The sequence below is a fragment of the Gymnoscopelus microlampas genome, assembly GCF_963454915.1.
Source record: "Gymnoscopelus microlampas genome assembly, chromosome: 15".
Taxonomy (NCBI): Eukaryota; Metazoa; Chordata; class Actinopteri; order Myctophiformes; family Myctophidae; genus Gymnoscopelus; species Gymnoscopelus microlampas.
The window spans coordinates 3,665,991-3,680,889 of NC_139952.1; the positions used below are offsets into that span (position 1 = coordinate 3,665,991).

The window sequence follows — 14,899 nt, forward strand, 5'->3', positions numbered from 1 at the left end:
CAGTTAGAACCCGTACAATTTCTACTCAGATATAGCCTCTCGGATACGGGATAGGTGGGCACTAGGGACGTCTGGGCACCTTGATGTAAAATTGGCTATTTTGTCCCAAATAATAAAAAAAAAATCACACCCTGTGTGAAGGGAGCGGCGCCTTTGATACATTTTTGTCATCGATATGTGTTTATAACGTGTTTATAGCCATGTGTCACGTGAAGCTTGACCAATCACTTTGTTGACGCACCTGACCAATCAGAACGTTGACGCACATGGACAAAGTCAGGTATAGAGCGGCTAGCGCCGCTAAAAAGAAAGTATAAGTATGCATGATGTGAACATGCACGGTACATCATTATCCTCCTATAATTTGTTCTGCCCGGTTCTCCTCAGCGGTTGGAGCTATTGATCTGAAATTGCACTACAGCCATTGACCATTACCATGCGGACGGAACAGTTTTTCGATTTCCCCAACTGTCGGCTGTTTATTCGCGTTTTTATGTAAAAGAATGTCGCCCTGGTTACGGCTGCCCAGCTGTGGGATGGCCCTACAGGGTTTGTAGCAATTGTAGAAATATTAGACCTTATTTGTCCAATGTTTAAACATGTTCTAATCGTTTATACTTTTCTTTACTTAAGACATTTTTCAATTTTTTTTTTTTTTTTACCATTTTGGACAAAATAGACAATTTTACATCGAGGTGCCCAGATGTCCCTATTAGTGCCCACCTATCCTGTTACCAGCCTCTCTGTCTAGGTCAATTTCAAAACACTCAGAAACCTCTCAATGTTTGAATTTCATACGACTATTCTATAAATAATACATTTTAGGAAAGAAGCCACGGGAAATATAAAATCTGTGTTCTATTTATGGATTTTTCTTTTTTTTTTACATTTCTGATAAAATATTTGTGTGTGTGTGTTCTCTCTCTCTCCCACAGGTCAGTCAGTTGGTTCTCAACATAATGACAATGTGTACGTGTCAGGACGATCTACTGGTGAGTTCATTATAACACTATTATCCCTTTAAGACCTGAGGCGATTCTTTAAAAAAATCAGTTTTGTGAAAAAAATATTTTCTCACGATTTTTCAAAAATAGCAGATCTACAAGCTCATAGCGTGGCACTCGGTGCTCCTCGTGGAAGGATTTGTATTGTTATTTAAAAAAGATTTTAAAAACAAAAATAAAATAAAAACAAATAATTCAGAAATGTAAAAAAAAAAAAGAATCGAATAGTCTAGTCTAGAGGCCTTTTCACACATGACATCTGGAAGATGTCCGGGGGGAATCGGCTAAGGTCTGGTGGTGGTCTTTCACACGTGTAGCACGCAATGGGAGAACGTCCGTTTCAGCTGCGTTCTCACATAAGTGAAAATACTCCGTTTGATGAGGTATAGGGCCGGTGTCTGGGTAGTAGACGCGTCGCACACATTAGCAACTCCCACTTAAGAGCGTGACGGAGATACGGGGATCAAATGTGATTTAATTCCTTCCACAGAACATGACTGATTAATTGAATTGATTGACTTGATCTGTGTACAATGGCTAAGAGGGTCGGCTCGTGTCCGCGGCCGTTCCTACACCTCTTAGCTGTTTTGTCTCATTGCTTTAATGAACAATACTTAATATTTCTGTAAAAAAAAAATCTTACATGTATACGTGTGTGTGTGTGTGTGTGTGTGTGTGTGTGCAGGCTGTGGTCAGACTGTGCAGATGGTATCTAACAGCGGGGTCATCACCAGTCCAGGATGGCCCTTCAAATATCCTGATGGAGTCAACTGTTCCTGGAACATCAGAGCGCCACCAGGAGATGTTATTACTATCAGGTACGTACACACACACACACACACACACACACACACACACACGCGCATCAACACACACGCACGCCCCGTGGGGCATGGGTGGCAGTGACTCAGGAGACAGAGTGGCCACTTGGGATTCCGAAGGTTCCTGCCCGGGATCGATCCCGGGCTCAACCCTGTGTTACTGTCAAAGTGTCCTTGAGCAAGACACTGAACCCTAACTGCTCCCGATGAGCAGGTTGGTGCCTTGCATGGTTTCCTCTGCCATCGGGTGTGATGGCACACACACGCGCATGCATGCATGCACACAATGCACAGAATAGTCGTACACATAGGCCTGTCACAATTGTTGCGTAATCGCCTAATCTCAATTATTTGACATAATCGCAATTATTTTTGCATAATTGTCTCAATCGTTTCCATGTTGAAAACTGTTCATACACGTTCAAACATTTTCCAAAAATAGCGGAAACGTCACTTTGTGACGCGTTTTAAGCTTGTTTATCAGCAATTTTCGCTATATATCTTTTTTTTAAGTATACAATTATTACATGTTAGTCATTTCATGTCTTTGTTATATTTGTCCTGTATAATCTTTGATTGCGAAGCCTAAAAGGCAAAATATATGTTCCAATGTTCAATGCCAATAACGAAATTACACCGTTAATCGACATTATTTGTATGGCAATTAATCGTCAACTTAAAGGAGTAGTTCACCCAGAAAATGACTTATTTTCCATCAATTGCACACCCCATGAAGCCATGCCACATTCCTGGGCCAATAATTTGACTCATCGGTCAGTAAGGAGACTCGGCAGTAATGACCGCCGGTCATCAAATTATTGGCTTAGGAATGCGACAAAAACTTAAAACATCCTTTTTTTGGGTGAACTGCTCCTTTAAATGTTGTAATCTTGACAGCCCTATGTACACACACTATTCACTCTCCTCTCCTCTCCTCTCCTCTCCTAGCTTCCAGGACTTTGACCTGCAGACGTCTCATCGCTGTGGCTTGGACTGGCTGTCCATTGGCAGTTACAAGAACCTGGACGCCTTCAGGGTGTGTGGCTCCTCTCTGCCGGCTCCGTTCATCTCCTCGCTGGACGTGTGGATCCAGTTCCGCTCGGACCGCAGTCTGGCCGGCAAAGGGTTCAGGCTGGTCTACGTCACCGGTAAGACGCCGCAAAAAACAGTTTAACAGTCCCCCTCAAAACCCATTCAATCCTTGTCATTTTTAGATTTCTTTGGCGATTCAAAAATAGCAGAGCTACAAGCTCATAGCGCGGCACCGAGTGCCGCGCCATGAGCTTGTAGATCTGCTATTTTTGAAAAATATCTCAGTGGTTCTCAAACGTTTTCATGTCAAGGGCCCGCAAAATGATATGCGTTTGGCCGCGGACCCCCCATCTCAAAATATTTTGTTCCAGGGACCCCCCAGAAGCAAAGATTTGAGTTAAAAATGTTTGCTTTAAACATATATATTCAAAGATTTGCGAAAAATAGCAGATCTGAACATATTTTTTGAATAGCCATAGAAATCTCAAATGACAGAGATGCGTTCCAGGGTTGAATGGGTTAACCACTTTAAGACCTGAGGCGATTCAACAAATGCTTTCTAAATCAGTAGTTCTTCGTGCTAAGGACCCCCAAAATGATATGTATTTGGCTGTGGACCCCCCCCCCCCCCCCCCATCTGAAAATGTTTTGTGCCAGGGAAGGGACGCTTTCCAGCGTTTCCTTTTCGAACGCTCTCCAGATTTGTCATAAATAGCAGATGCGAGCTTGTAGATCTGCTATTTTTGATTAGCCAATGCTTCAAATCCAAAATGACACAGACGCTTTCCCCGCTTTTAATGGGTTAAACCCAATATGGTTGATCGGAGTCCCTCAGGGCTCTATACTAAGTCTCTTTTCTATTTTCTGTTATTGTGGGGAAAACCTTCGCCTGAAAAGCGCTCCCCACGATACGGATACTGGGGTTTAAGTGGTTAAAGCAGGGGTATTCGAAAGGTCGGCGACGAACATTTTTGTGATAGTTTTAGTCGACTAAATTAACTCTGTCTGTCTGTCTGTCTCTCAGGTAAACTGGGAGAGTCCAGTTGTCTCTCAGACCAGTTCCACTGCTCCAGTGGGAAGTGCATCCCGTTGTCGTGGCGATGCAACTCTCAGGACGAGTGCGGGGACAACTCCGACGAGGAGCTGTGTGGCGACCTATCGCTGCCCGCCGCCGCTTTCCACCAGTCGCAGCCCTCCTCCGCCGACTTGGACCAATCGGAGCCCGCCGCCGCCGCAGCCTTCGACCAATCGCAGCCCTCGGCCGCCTTCTCCTTCCAGCCGTGCGCCTACAACCAGTTCCCCTGCCTGTCTCGCTACACCAGGCTGTACACCTGTCTGCCCGCCAGCCTGAAGTGTGATGGAAGCATAGACTGTCAGGTAAGACACATGAGAGAGACAGACAGGCTGTGTGCCTCTTTGTCTGCCAGCCTGAAATGCAGTGGTGGGAAAAAGTACTCAAATGTTTTACTTAAGTAAAAGTACTCTGTTACAAGTAAAAGTCCGGAATTCAAAATTTACTTGAGTAAAAGTGCAAAGGTATTGGTATCACAACGTGACGCGTTGTGAGCTTGTAGATCGGCTATTTTCAGATAGCCTCGGTATAAAATAGGGCTAAAGTGGTTAATGTATGTTTTATAATAGAATGATTTATATCTGCAAAGTAACTAGTAACTATAGTTTTCAAATAATTGTAGTGGAGTAAAAGTACAATATTTGCCTCTGAGGTGTAGTGGAGTAGAAGTAAAAGTATAGACAATTGGAAATACTCCAATAAAGTGAAAGTACCTCAAAATTGTACTTAAATGCAGTACTTGAGTACATTTACTTAGTTACTTTACACCACTGCTGAAATGTGATGGAAGCATAGACTGTCAGGTAAGACAGAGAGAGAGAGAGAGGGAGAGAGAGAGACGGACGGACAGACAGACGCATACAGATACATTACAGTCATACAGTATGTATGTATGCTGTAATGCATGTTAATTTATGCTAATTAATAGCGATCCAGCTGTGTGACAGGTCATAATTAATTACCGTCCCTTCAAAAAGGCGCTGACTAAGCGAACCCCATCCGTTCCTCCGTCCTCTGCGGGGAGGACGCGAGAAGGGAAGTGTAAATGATTGCGCTCGGGTGGCGCAGTGGTAATGTACCTGTCCACCACCGTTAAAGGGCAAGACCACTTTGGTAGAGGTTTGGGTTGCGTAGTTACCTTGCCATGATGTAACTCCAAAGGTGGGCAAGAAATCAAAAATAATTGCTCCATTGATTAGAAATTGATAATTGTACCGTAAAACAGCTCTCAAAGTCACTCTTTTAGCACATAAACGAACACAAACAAAGTTGATTCAGACAATATAGAACATCACCAAACCCAGTACTGTTTGTTTTTTTAATAAAAATATCAACTTCCTGTTTATTTTACTATTTGAAGATCTGCGGATCCAGTCCAGGTTTTCTACTTATTAAAAATGGCAAAATCAACAGGAAGTTGACATTTTTATTTAAAAAAACAAACAGTACTGGGTTTGGTGATGCTCTTTATTGTCTGAATCAACGTTGTTTGCGTTTGTTTATGTGCTAAAAGAGTGACTTTGAGAGTTGTTTTACCGTACAATGTAAGTCAATGAGGAGCATATTTTGAATTATCAATTTCTAATCAATGGAGCAATTATTTTTGATTTCTTGTCCACCTTTGGAGTTACATCCTGGCAAGGTAACTACACAACCCAAACCTCTACCAAAGTGGTCTTGCCCTTTAAGTCTGGGGGTTTGAATCGGGGGGTAAAAAACTGAACAAAAAGGAAGCGTAGATTTTTGGGGATCTGGCTTTAGACTGTGACCTTCTGTTTTGTAAGACGTGAATGATGAGATGTTTATGTCGTGTCGTCATGGTAACGTGTAGGACCTTGGCGACGAGATCGACTGCGACGTTCCTTCGTGCGGAGAGCGCTTGAAGAACTTCTACGGATCCTTCTCCTCTCCGAACTATCCCGACTTCTACCCGCCTGGAAGCAACTGCACCTGGATGATTGACACCGGAGACCACAGGAAGGTACATATACGACCACTGACCTCTGAATATGGCCCCTGACCTCTGAATACGATAGGCTGATATCAAGACTAAACATTGAACGCTTGCCTCCACTCTTAAGTGATTTCCAATCACTAGAGATCAATGCAGCCCGTCCCCTCGGTAAACGGTGCAGTTTGAGCCACTCGTCAATCAAATCAACATGTTTGTGTTATTGAAATATGAGGCAACGCAACATACCTGGAGTTTAGATCCCATAGCCTGAGGGTGATGATTGATCCAGTCGGTGACGAGACGACGCATCGCAGGCAGAGCTCCAGCCAGGTGTTCTATTTGTTTTTTTATATTTGTTTTTAGCGGATTTCTACGTGGATTTTGTCGCTCATAACGTTTGAAAAAGTAGGATGCGGCCATGCAAAATGGTGCAAACTTTTTTTGTTTTGTTCGTTTTTTTCCCGCACTGTTTCTTGACACGTAGTTTGCTGTTGACAACAGTAGTGCGTCCAATAGATGCACGGACGGTGAGTTGAATGCGTCTTTTCTTAACTCTTTGACTGCCAAAAACGGGAATTCTCGTCCGATGCTACTATGGCTATCATGGCCACGGACGGAAATGACGAAATTATAAAAAAAAAAAAATATTATTATTATTTTTTTGTCTTTTTTTTTTTTGTTTATCTCAAAGGAACTAGGAGATAACGCTATCCAAAAAATTGCTGCTCCATTCACTTCAATGTTAAAAAACTAACAGAGGAAAAATGCACCTTTTTTTTGTGGCACTGGGACGACACAGTCTGAAATAAGTGTGGCAATGAAAGAGTTAATGATATGCGTCAGAGATGCATATGCCTATCAACCTATCGGCATCACTGTGTACGTGTGCTGTTTCTAGGTGATACTGAGGTTCATAGACTTCAAGCTGGACGGCACAGGCTACGGGGACTACGTCAAGGTGTACGACGGCCTGGACACGTCTCCTCGCCGCCTGCTCCGAGTCCTGACCGCCTTCGACTCGAGGGCGCCGCTCAGCGTGGTTTCCTCGGCGGGACAGCTGACCATCCACTTCTACGCTGACAAGATCAACGCCGCTCGGGGATTCAACGTCACCTACCAGGTACACCAGGCCTGTCGCAATAGTCACGCAATCGCCGTTATGTTGCGTCATTATCGCATGGATTCAAAGTTCTCGGTCGCCAGGACTAAAGCCGGCATGTCTTCTATGGAAACGCGTTGCGCAGCGAAAATAGCCGATCTACAAGCTCTCAGTGCGTCTGCGACGCATTGAGAGCTTGTAGATAGGCTGTTATCTGTTATTATTTTAAGATTAGAGCATTTGAAGTGGTCAGACTAGCAATCTGTTCAGCTGCATCTATCATAAAAACCCTAATGGTCTCACATATTTCATGCAAAGCCTCAATCTTCGATCTCTTCACTTTGTTGGCAGTATGTAGAACAGCAGGAACAATATTCCCCAAAAAAACATCATTTGACATATCCACCTATAATTCGACAAAGCTCTGAGAGCGTGGTGAGGCCAACAGTGTGGTGAGTCCAAACTCCCTTTTGCCCGGTTCTCCTCAGTGGCTGGACAAATTGATATGCATTTGCACACAGCCATTGACCATTACCATGTGCACGGAACAGTGAAGCCTGTTTTTCGCTTTCCCCAACCGTCTGCTTGTTAGCGTTTTTGTGTTCGATGGCTCCCGGGTTGCCAGATCATGTGAGCATATCCCCCCACGGGTATGGACCAAAGAGCGTTGCGCCTGTCACAGACATGCGCAGAGCAAGTTCTGTCAGGGAACACAGGGCAAGTTGTGTTAAGAAATAGCGCTAGTGTGGTGGGCACAAACCATACAAAGTTGTGACATTTTATTTTGCTTTAATCCATGTAATCGTTTCCATGTACTTGTATTACTCCACTTGTGAGGAGTGGACCAAATGTCTATAGTAGAATTTGAGAAATAGACAGATAGATAGATTGTAGACCTGTTAGATTCAGGTTGTGCGTAGGGTTAGGATTAGGCATTTAGATCAACATAGCAATGAAAACGATCCTTTTGGCCTAAATGTTTTACTATACCTCTGTGCTGTTTAAATTGTTTTGACCAATAAAGTATTAACCCATTAAGACCTGAGGCGTATTAACCCATTAAGACCTGAGGCTAAGTTTTTGGAAAAAAAATCGAAACATTTTTTTTCTAAAGATTTTTCAAAAATAGCAGATCTACAAGCTCATAGCGCGGCACTCGGTGCCGCGCTGTGAGCTTGTATATCTGCTATTTTTGAATAGCCAAAGAAACCTAAAGTGACTCAGATGCGTTCCCGGTCTTAATGGGTTAAATTAATCAATCAATTCAGGGGTTATGGTTGTAAGCTTGTAGATCTGCTATTTTTCGGCTTTAGGCTTAACGGTGAAAATGTGCAATTTAGCCCATTAAAATCGACAAAGCATCTGTGTCATTTTAGATTTGAGCTCTGGCTATTCAAAAATAGCAGACCTGCAAGCTCACAGCGTGTCACTTCGCGCCGTGCTGCGAGCTTGTACATCTGCTATTTTTTTTTAATGTTTTGATAAAATCTTCAAAGTTTGAGAAAAACTAGTGACTTAGAAGGCATTTGTAGAATCGACCTCAGGTCTTAACACATTGACTGCCAGTCGCGTAGACCTACGCGAACCTATTTAAAGCCGCCGCGTAAGGCTGAACGATTAATCGTTTTCAAACCGAAATCGCGATTTGAAACCACGCGATTAGCTAATCGCAAAGGCCGCGATTTTTTTATTTTTTATTTTATCATAATACATACTTTTAATATTAATATTAATCCCAGAGCACCCGCGGGACTTGTCTCCTTCTATCCAGAGTGGCTGCCTCTCTCTCTCTACAGGGAGCGAGAGGGCAGCGCCCCCCCTCTCTCTCTCTCTCTCGCTCTGTCCCTCTCATAGAGTTAGGTCCCTCGCCATCGGCTGCGAGTATTTAAAGTGTGCCGCGCGTAGCGGTAAAACATTATTTTCGGTGCGACACAAGTAGTGTAGTAGTAGTGTTGCTCCTATCTATGTTTGTTTCTGTAAGTGTAACTTATATTTTTCCCATCATTGTTAAACTATTTCTGTTGGATGCTGTGATCCAATGTAAACAATACTATGCGAAGCACTTCCTGGTCAGTGTTGCCAGGTTTTGTGAGAGAAATAAGCAACCCTGTCTATGAAAACAAGCCCAAAACAAAAGAAGCGACTATGAACTGTATCTTTGTCACTTATGTACAGTGGTGGAAAAAGTACTCAAATGTTGTACTTAAATAAAAGTATCAATACTGCAATGTAGAAGTACTCTGTTACAAGTAAAAATACCAAATTCAAAATTGACTTGAATAAAAGTACAAAAGTATTGGTATCAAAATGTACTTAAAGTACCAAAAGTACTTATGTTTGAAAATAGCAGATCTACAAGCTCACAACGCGTCGCATCGCGGCGAGTTGTGAGCTTGTAGATCGGCTATTTTCAAATTACCTATGTATAAAATAGGGCTAAAGTGGTTAATGTAGGTTTTATAATATTATAATTTATATCTGCAAAGTAACTAGTCACTAAAGTTCTCAAATAATTGTAGTGGAGTAAAAGTACAATATTTGCCTCTGAGATGTAGTGGAGTAGGAGTTAAAGTATTGGAAATTAGAAATACTCAAGTGAAGTACAAATACCTCAAAATTGTACTTAAGTACAGTACTTAAGTAAATGTACTTAGTTACTTTCCACCACTGCGTTATGTATTCTGAGTTTTTCACTTCCAAGGAGTAGTAGTAATACAATGTACAGGAGAGGACTTTGGCTTGTGAGACAAAAAAGTGTTACATTTTAGTTGAATGTTAATCTACATAAGCTAAATACTGGATATCAGTAAATATGCTTCTGGAGCCATAAGTGAAAGACCTACTTATTTCACTGCTGTGAATTGTTTACACAAAATGGTAATTATTTGTTTAATTTTATTTTTATTTTTATTTATTTAACTTCATTTCAGAAAAAGCTTCTCTTCTTGAGAAGAGAAGCACAAGTTCAATGTTGGGTTGTTTACAAAAATAAGCTATTTCTATTCCAGCTAAATGTTTGAATATATACATGGGAAAAAAAGTACTTGGAAGATACATGTTGGAAGCAATGAAGCAATTCATATCTTTTAGTTCTCATCCTTATTTATTAGAATCTAGAACAGTAAATAAATGGTATGCCATTTGGTAATGTTCCATTACTTCCAATTACTTTTTAAACGTACACAGTGAATACTAAACTGAAGCTTGAATTTAAAAAAATGTTTAAGTTTTTTTTTTTTTTCTTTATAAAAAAAATCGCAATCAAATCGCAATCGCAATATCGGTCAGAAAAATCGCAATTAGATTTTTTCCCAAAATCGTTCAGCCCTACCGCCGCGTGCCAGTCGCGTAGACCTACGCGAAGTGGTGCACTTTTTTCAATTTTCGATACGGCACATTTCATTGTAGCACCACCGGAAACGGAATTATCCGGGATCCGGTTTTGCCGATCCCGTCGGCCTCCGTTATAATGACGAAACTGAAACGCCATTTTCTCTTTGTAGTTTTTCTCCTCGCTGATCACTGTTTAACATAAACCGTTCTAACTACACCATGGCGATTCCGTTTGACACGTGGTTTTCCACTGGTCGAAGCAGTCACATCTCCGCGATGTTTACAAACAGTTTAGAGCTCAATCTTAAGGATTTTAAAGAGGTCTATGGCGACGTGAAAAAAAAAAAACAACAACAATAAAACGCTGGCACTGGTAAGTACATTATGAGATTAACCTCTGGCATGGAATGTGTTAATGGGTATAAACAAAAAAAAGTGTTGATGTTCTGATGTAATACAAGTGTGTGTGTGTGTGTGTGTGTGTGTGTGTGTGTGTGTGTGTGTGTGTGTGTGTGTGTGGCTCAGGTGGACGGCTTCTGTCTGCCATGGGAGATCCCGTGCGGGGGGAACTGGGGCTGCTACACGGAGCAGCAGCGGTGCGACGGCTACTGGCACTGTCCCAACGGCCGCGACGAGCTCAACTGCTCGTCGTGCCAGGAAGACGAGTTCCCCTGCTCCCGCAACGGGGCCTGCTACCCCCGCTCGGACCGCTGCAACTACCAGAACCGCTGTCCCAACGGCTCCGACGAGAAGAACTGCTTCTTCTGCCAGCCGGGCAACTTCCACTGCAAGGTAAAAAAGACTGGAAAGGTGGTCTGTAAGCAAGGGTTCCCTAACTTCTCAGGCCGTGACCCCCCCCAAAATAATCATATTTGAACTGGAGACCCACCCTGACGAGCACTTGGAATAGGCTCTATGCACAGCAGCCATATTATCACTTCCTTCACAGGTGTTACCAATGATACTAATGAAGGCTCTGTTCCATTTAGTGTAGCACAGTGGTTTCCACGACCCCCGTAACTCTGAGAGTGTACAAATGGAACCAAATGGACCCGTAAGCAAGGGGCCATTTGGAAGCCCATGAGGGTCCCTGGACCCCAACTGTAGACCCACTGGTGTAACAGTGTTTCCAGTGGGCCAACATGCACAATATCAGCACCCTGACTCTGTTTGACCAGAATGGAACAGAGCCTTCATTAGTATCATTGGTAACACCTGTGAATGTCTTCATAATATGGCTGCTGTGAATAGAGCCTATTGTAGGCATTACATTTAGTTTGACTCAGTTCCACAGATAAACATTGTGAAAATAGCCGATATACGCAGTGGGAGGCGATGTGAGCTTGTAGATCGGTAGATCGGCGATTTTCAGAATGTTTGCCTCTTTCGTACGTTTTTGATTGGTGATTGAATACTTTATTTGTCAACTTTGTCAACAAAAATTCAACACAAAGCGTCACTTTTAATGACTACTGCAGTGACAGAATTATTCAAACTGTTCATGAGAAGTGTCTATAATACTTGGTCGAGCATCCTTTTTGTTATTATAACCTGCTGCAAACGTGATGCCTATAGCCAGGAACCAGCTTCTGGCAGCATTCATGTGGCATTTTTAACCCCATGTGTAGTGGCCTCCAGTTCACTAATACAGTGATTCTCAACCCAGGTCCGCGGTAGTTACAATGAGCAGGGGTTGGATGACAATATAGCCTTTGCAAAAAAAAAAGAAAATGATTAAAAAGTATATTATCACATTCACTGCCAGACTTATTTCTGGCTGCATGCACCCACTGCCAGCGTTCTTTTTCGATTTTTCTAACCTTTTCAATTAGTCGCAGAATATTTATCTCCAGTATGATCCCTGATGGTTGCTAATCACGGAGGGTTTCACTGGGCTTTCTCTGTGCTTTCTATGACAAGCGAACTTCCCGTTCGCTTGTCATACGCCGGTGAAAATGATGCACGCAGCTTGCGATTTCCGTGAAATTTCACACTCGCATTCCCATTAGGCCGAGGAAGAAATGCCTCTCTTTTCACATTGGCCTGTTATAGCGCCACCAGCGGGTCTAATTTAGCAAAACACATTTTTGGAACAAAATGCCTCAAATCATCAATGCAGTGTCCGATTGCCATGAAAGGCCTAAGAAGGAACGGGCCCTTTTCACATTGGCCTATTATAGCGCCACCAGGAGGCCACAATAACCTATCTGACCTGGCGGAGACCTGTGCTCCGAGCAGCACTTTTTCTAGTTAATTATTATTATTTTTTATCCTCTAAAGCGATTATTTGAATATTCGATTATTCTGACCCATCCTAACGGTAGATGTGGTGCAGTCAAAGGTTGTCTGCATGCAGAACAACACGCGTCGTGTAATTGAGTGCTGGGGTTCAGTCTTCTTCTCTTGTCTGTCTCCAGAACAACCGCTGTGTCTTTGAGTCGTGGGTGTGCGACGCTCAGGACGACTGCGGCGACGGCAGTGACGAGGACAACTGCCCCGTCATCGTGCCCACCAGAGTGATCACGGCCGCGGTGATCGGCAGCCTCATCTGTGGCCTACTGCTGGTCATCGCTCTGGGCTGCACGTGCAAGCTCTACTCCCTACGCATGTTCGAACGCAGGTAAGATCAACTCGACTAGATGTGATAACCAAAACCTAACTAATAATAGTTTGAACCTAAACCCTCAAATTCCTTTTTTCGATATACCTTTTTTTTTCCAATTTGTTTGGCATCTATTGTTAGGTATGTCCATATTATGACCACTGTGAAATGCTGTAAAAGTGTGAAAAACGTATTTTTCATTTCACTACGCTTTAAACCTCAGTATCCTTTTATGTGGGGGAAACCTTCGCAGACAATTGCAATGTGTTGTGTAAGTGACACATTGTGAGCTTGTAGATCGGCTATTTTCAGCGAAGATATTTAATGTCGATCAAAAACGGAGTAGTCACTATAGAGCCCTGAGTGACTCGGGTCGACCAGGGTTTTAGTGGTTAACCTAACCCCATCTAATACTAGCTTAAACCCGGGTAGCTCAGTCGGTAGAGCAGGTACTGGGAGCTGATGATAGGTGTGGCGCTCCACCTTAGCCATCCATCACCCAGGGGTCTAGCACATTGCGTTAACCCTCTCTGACCTACTTACTTAAACCCAACTGATACTAGCTTAAACCCATTCAGACCTGAGGCCGATTCTACAAAATGTCCTCCATTCTAACGGATTTTTGAAAAAAAAACTATGTTGCTGTATCAGTGGTGCTCAAACTTTTTCATGTGGACCCCCATCTGAAAATATTTTGTTCCAGGGACCCCCAGAAGCAAAGACTTGTTTGCTTTGAAAATGTATATATTCAAAGATTTGCACACATTTTCACGATTTTTCAAAAATAGCAGATCTACAAGTTGTTTGTATATCTGCTATTTTGGAATAGTCAAAGAAATCTTAAAATGACACAGATGCATTCCCTTCCCGGTCTTAATGGGTTAACCTAAACCCAACTTACACTGTACTAGCGTAGACCTTAACCCAACCTAACCCCTAACATGCAACATGGATGTCCAGCACTACTGCAATAACAGGTCATCTACATCTGTGATTGGACCCTGCTCGGCGGCTCTGGTTAATCCCTGGCCCTGTGATTGGTCGTTTCAGGTCATTTGAGACCCAGCTGTCACGCGTGGAGGCGGAGTTACTGCGGCGAGAGGCCCCGCCCTCTTATGGTCAGCTGATCGCCCAGGGACTCATCCCGCCCGTAGAAGACTTCCCTGTGTGTTCTGGAAACCAGGTAAACACACACCTATGATACACATCAATACTAATACACAACAATACACAACGAAAGCTGGGCGTAAGCAGTGGTGGAAAGTAACTAAGTACATTTACTTAAGTACTGTACTTAAGTACAATTTTGAGGTATTTGTACTTTACTTGAGTATTTACAATTTACAATACTTTTACTTCTACTCCACTACATCTCAGAGGCAAATATTGTACTTTTTACTCCACTACATTTACTTGAAGCTGCACGATTTTAGATATTGTCGTTCTCGGGTGGAAATCATTCTTTTTTTATTATTATAAAAATATATTTATATTTAAAGGCACAGTATGTAACTTTGCCATGTGTTTACACAACGAAACAATACATATTTGTTTTACCCATCATTTCCTTCTATACCAGCAGCCACTGGAGTAGTGTGGTGGTGTTAGCCTGCACTCTCTCGCTGTATTTTGCTGTTTTCACTGATTGTTTTGGTTGCCCAAAACGTCTCCGTCTCCCAAAACAAACAGTGAAAACACTAAAATACAGCGAGAGGGAGAGCTTTAACCCATTAAGACCTGAAGCCGATTCTACATGTCTCTACATGTCTCCATGCTCAAACTTTTTCATGTCAAGGACCCCCAAAATGATATGTATTTGGCCGCGGACCCCCATCAAAATATATTGTTCCAGGGACCCCCAGAAGCAAAGATTTGAGTTAAAAATGTTCGCTTTAAAAATATATTATTCGAAGATTTGCACACATTTTCACGATTTTTCAAAAATAGCAGATCTACAAGCTCGTTGTATATCTGCTATTTTT

At 42.6% G+C, this 14,899-nt stretch overlaps 1 protein-coding gene across 1 annotated transcript in view; it reads left to right on the plus strand.

Annotated features, from left to right (window-relative positions):
* lrp12 (low density lipoprotein receptor-related protein 12) overlaps positions 1 to 14,899 on the plus strand; it is a 30,356-nt gene that overhangs the window by 2,379 nt on the left and 13,078 nt on the right. The window contains exons 2-10 of the mRNA XM_084081198.1: positions 936 to 992; positions 1,690 to 1,822; positions 2,774 to 2,973; positions 3,882 to 4,234; positions 5,761 to 5,910; positions 6,782 to 7,003; positions 10,841 to 11,107; positions 12,733 to 12,935; positions 13,968 to 14,100. Of these exons, the coding sequence (XP_083937324.1) occupies positions 936 to 992; positions 1,690 to 1,822; positions 2,774 to 2,973; positions 3,882 to 4,234; positions 5,761 to 5,910; positions 6,782 to 7,003; positions 10,841 to 11,107; positions 12,733 to 12,935; positions 13,968 to 14,100 (1,718 nt within the window). The remainder of the gene's footprint in view (positions 1 to 935; positions 993 to 1,689; positions 1,823 to 2,773; positions 2,974 to 3,881; positions 4,235 to 5,760; positions 5,911 to 6,781; positions 7,004 to 10,840; positions 11,108 to 12,732; positions 12,936 to 13,967; positions 14,101 to 14,899) is intronic.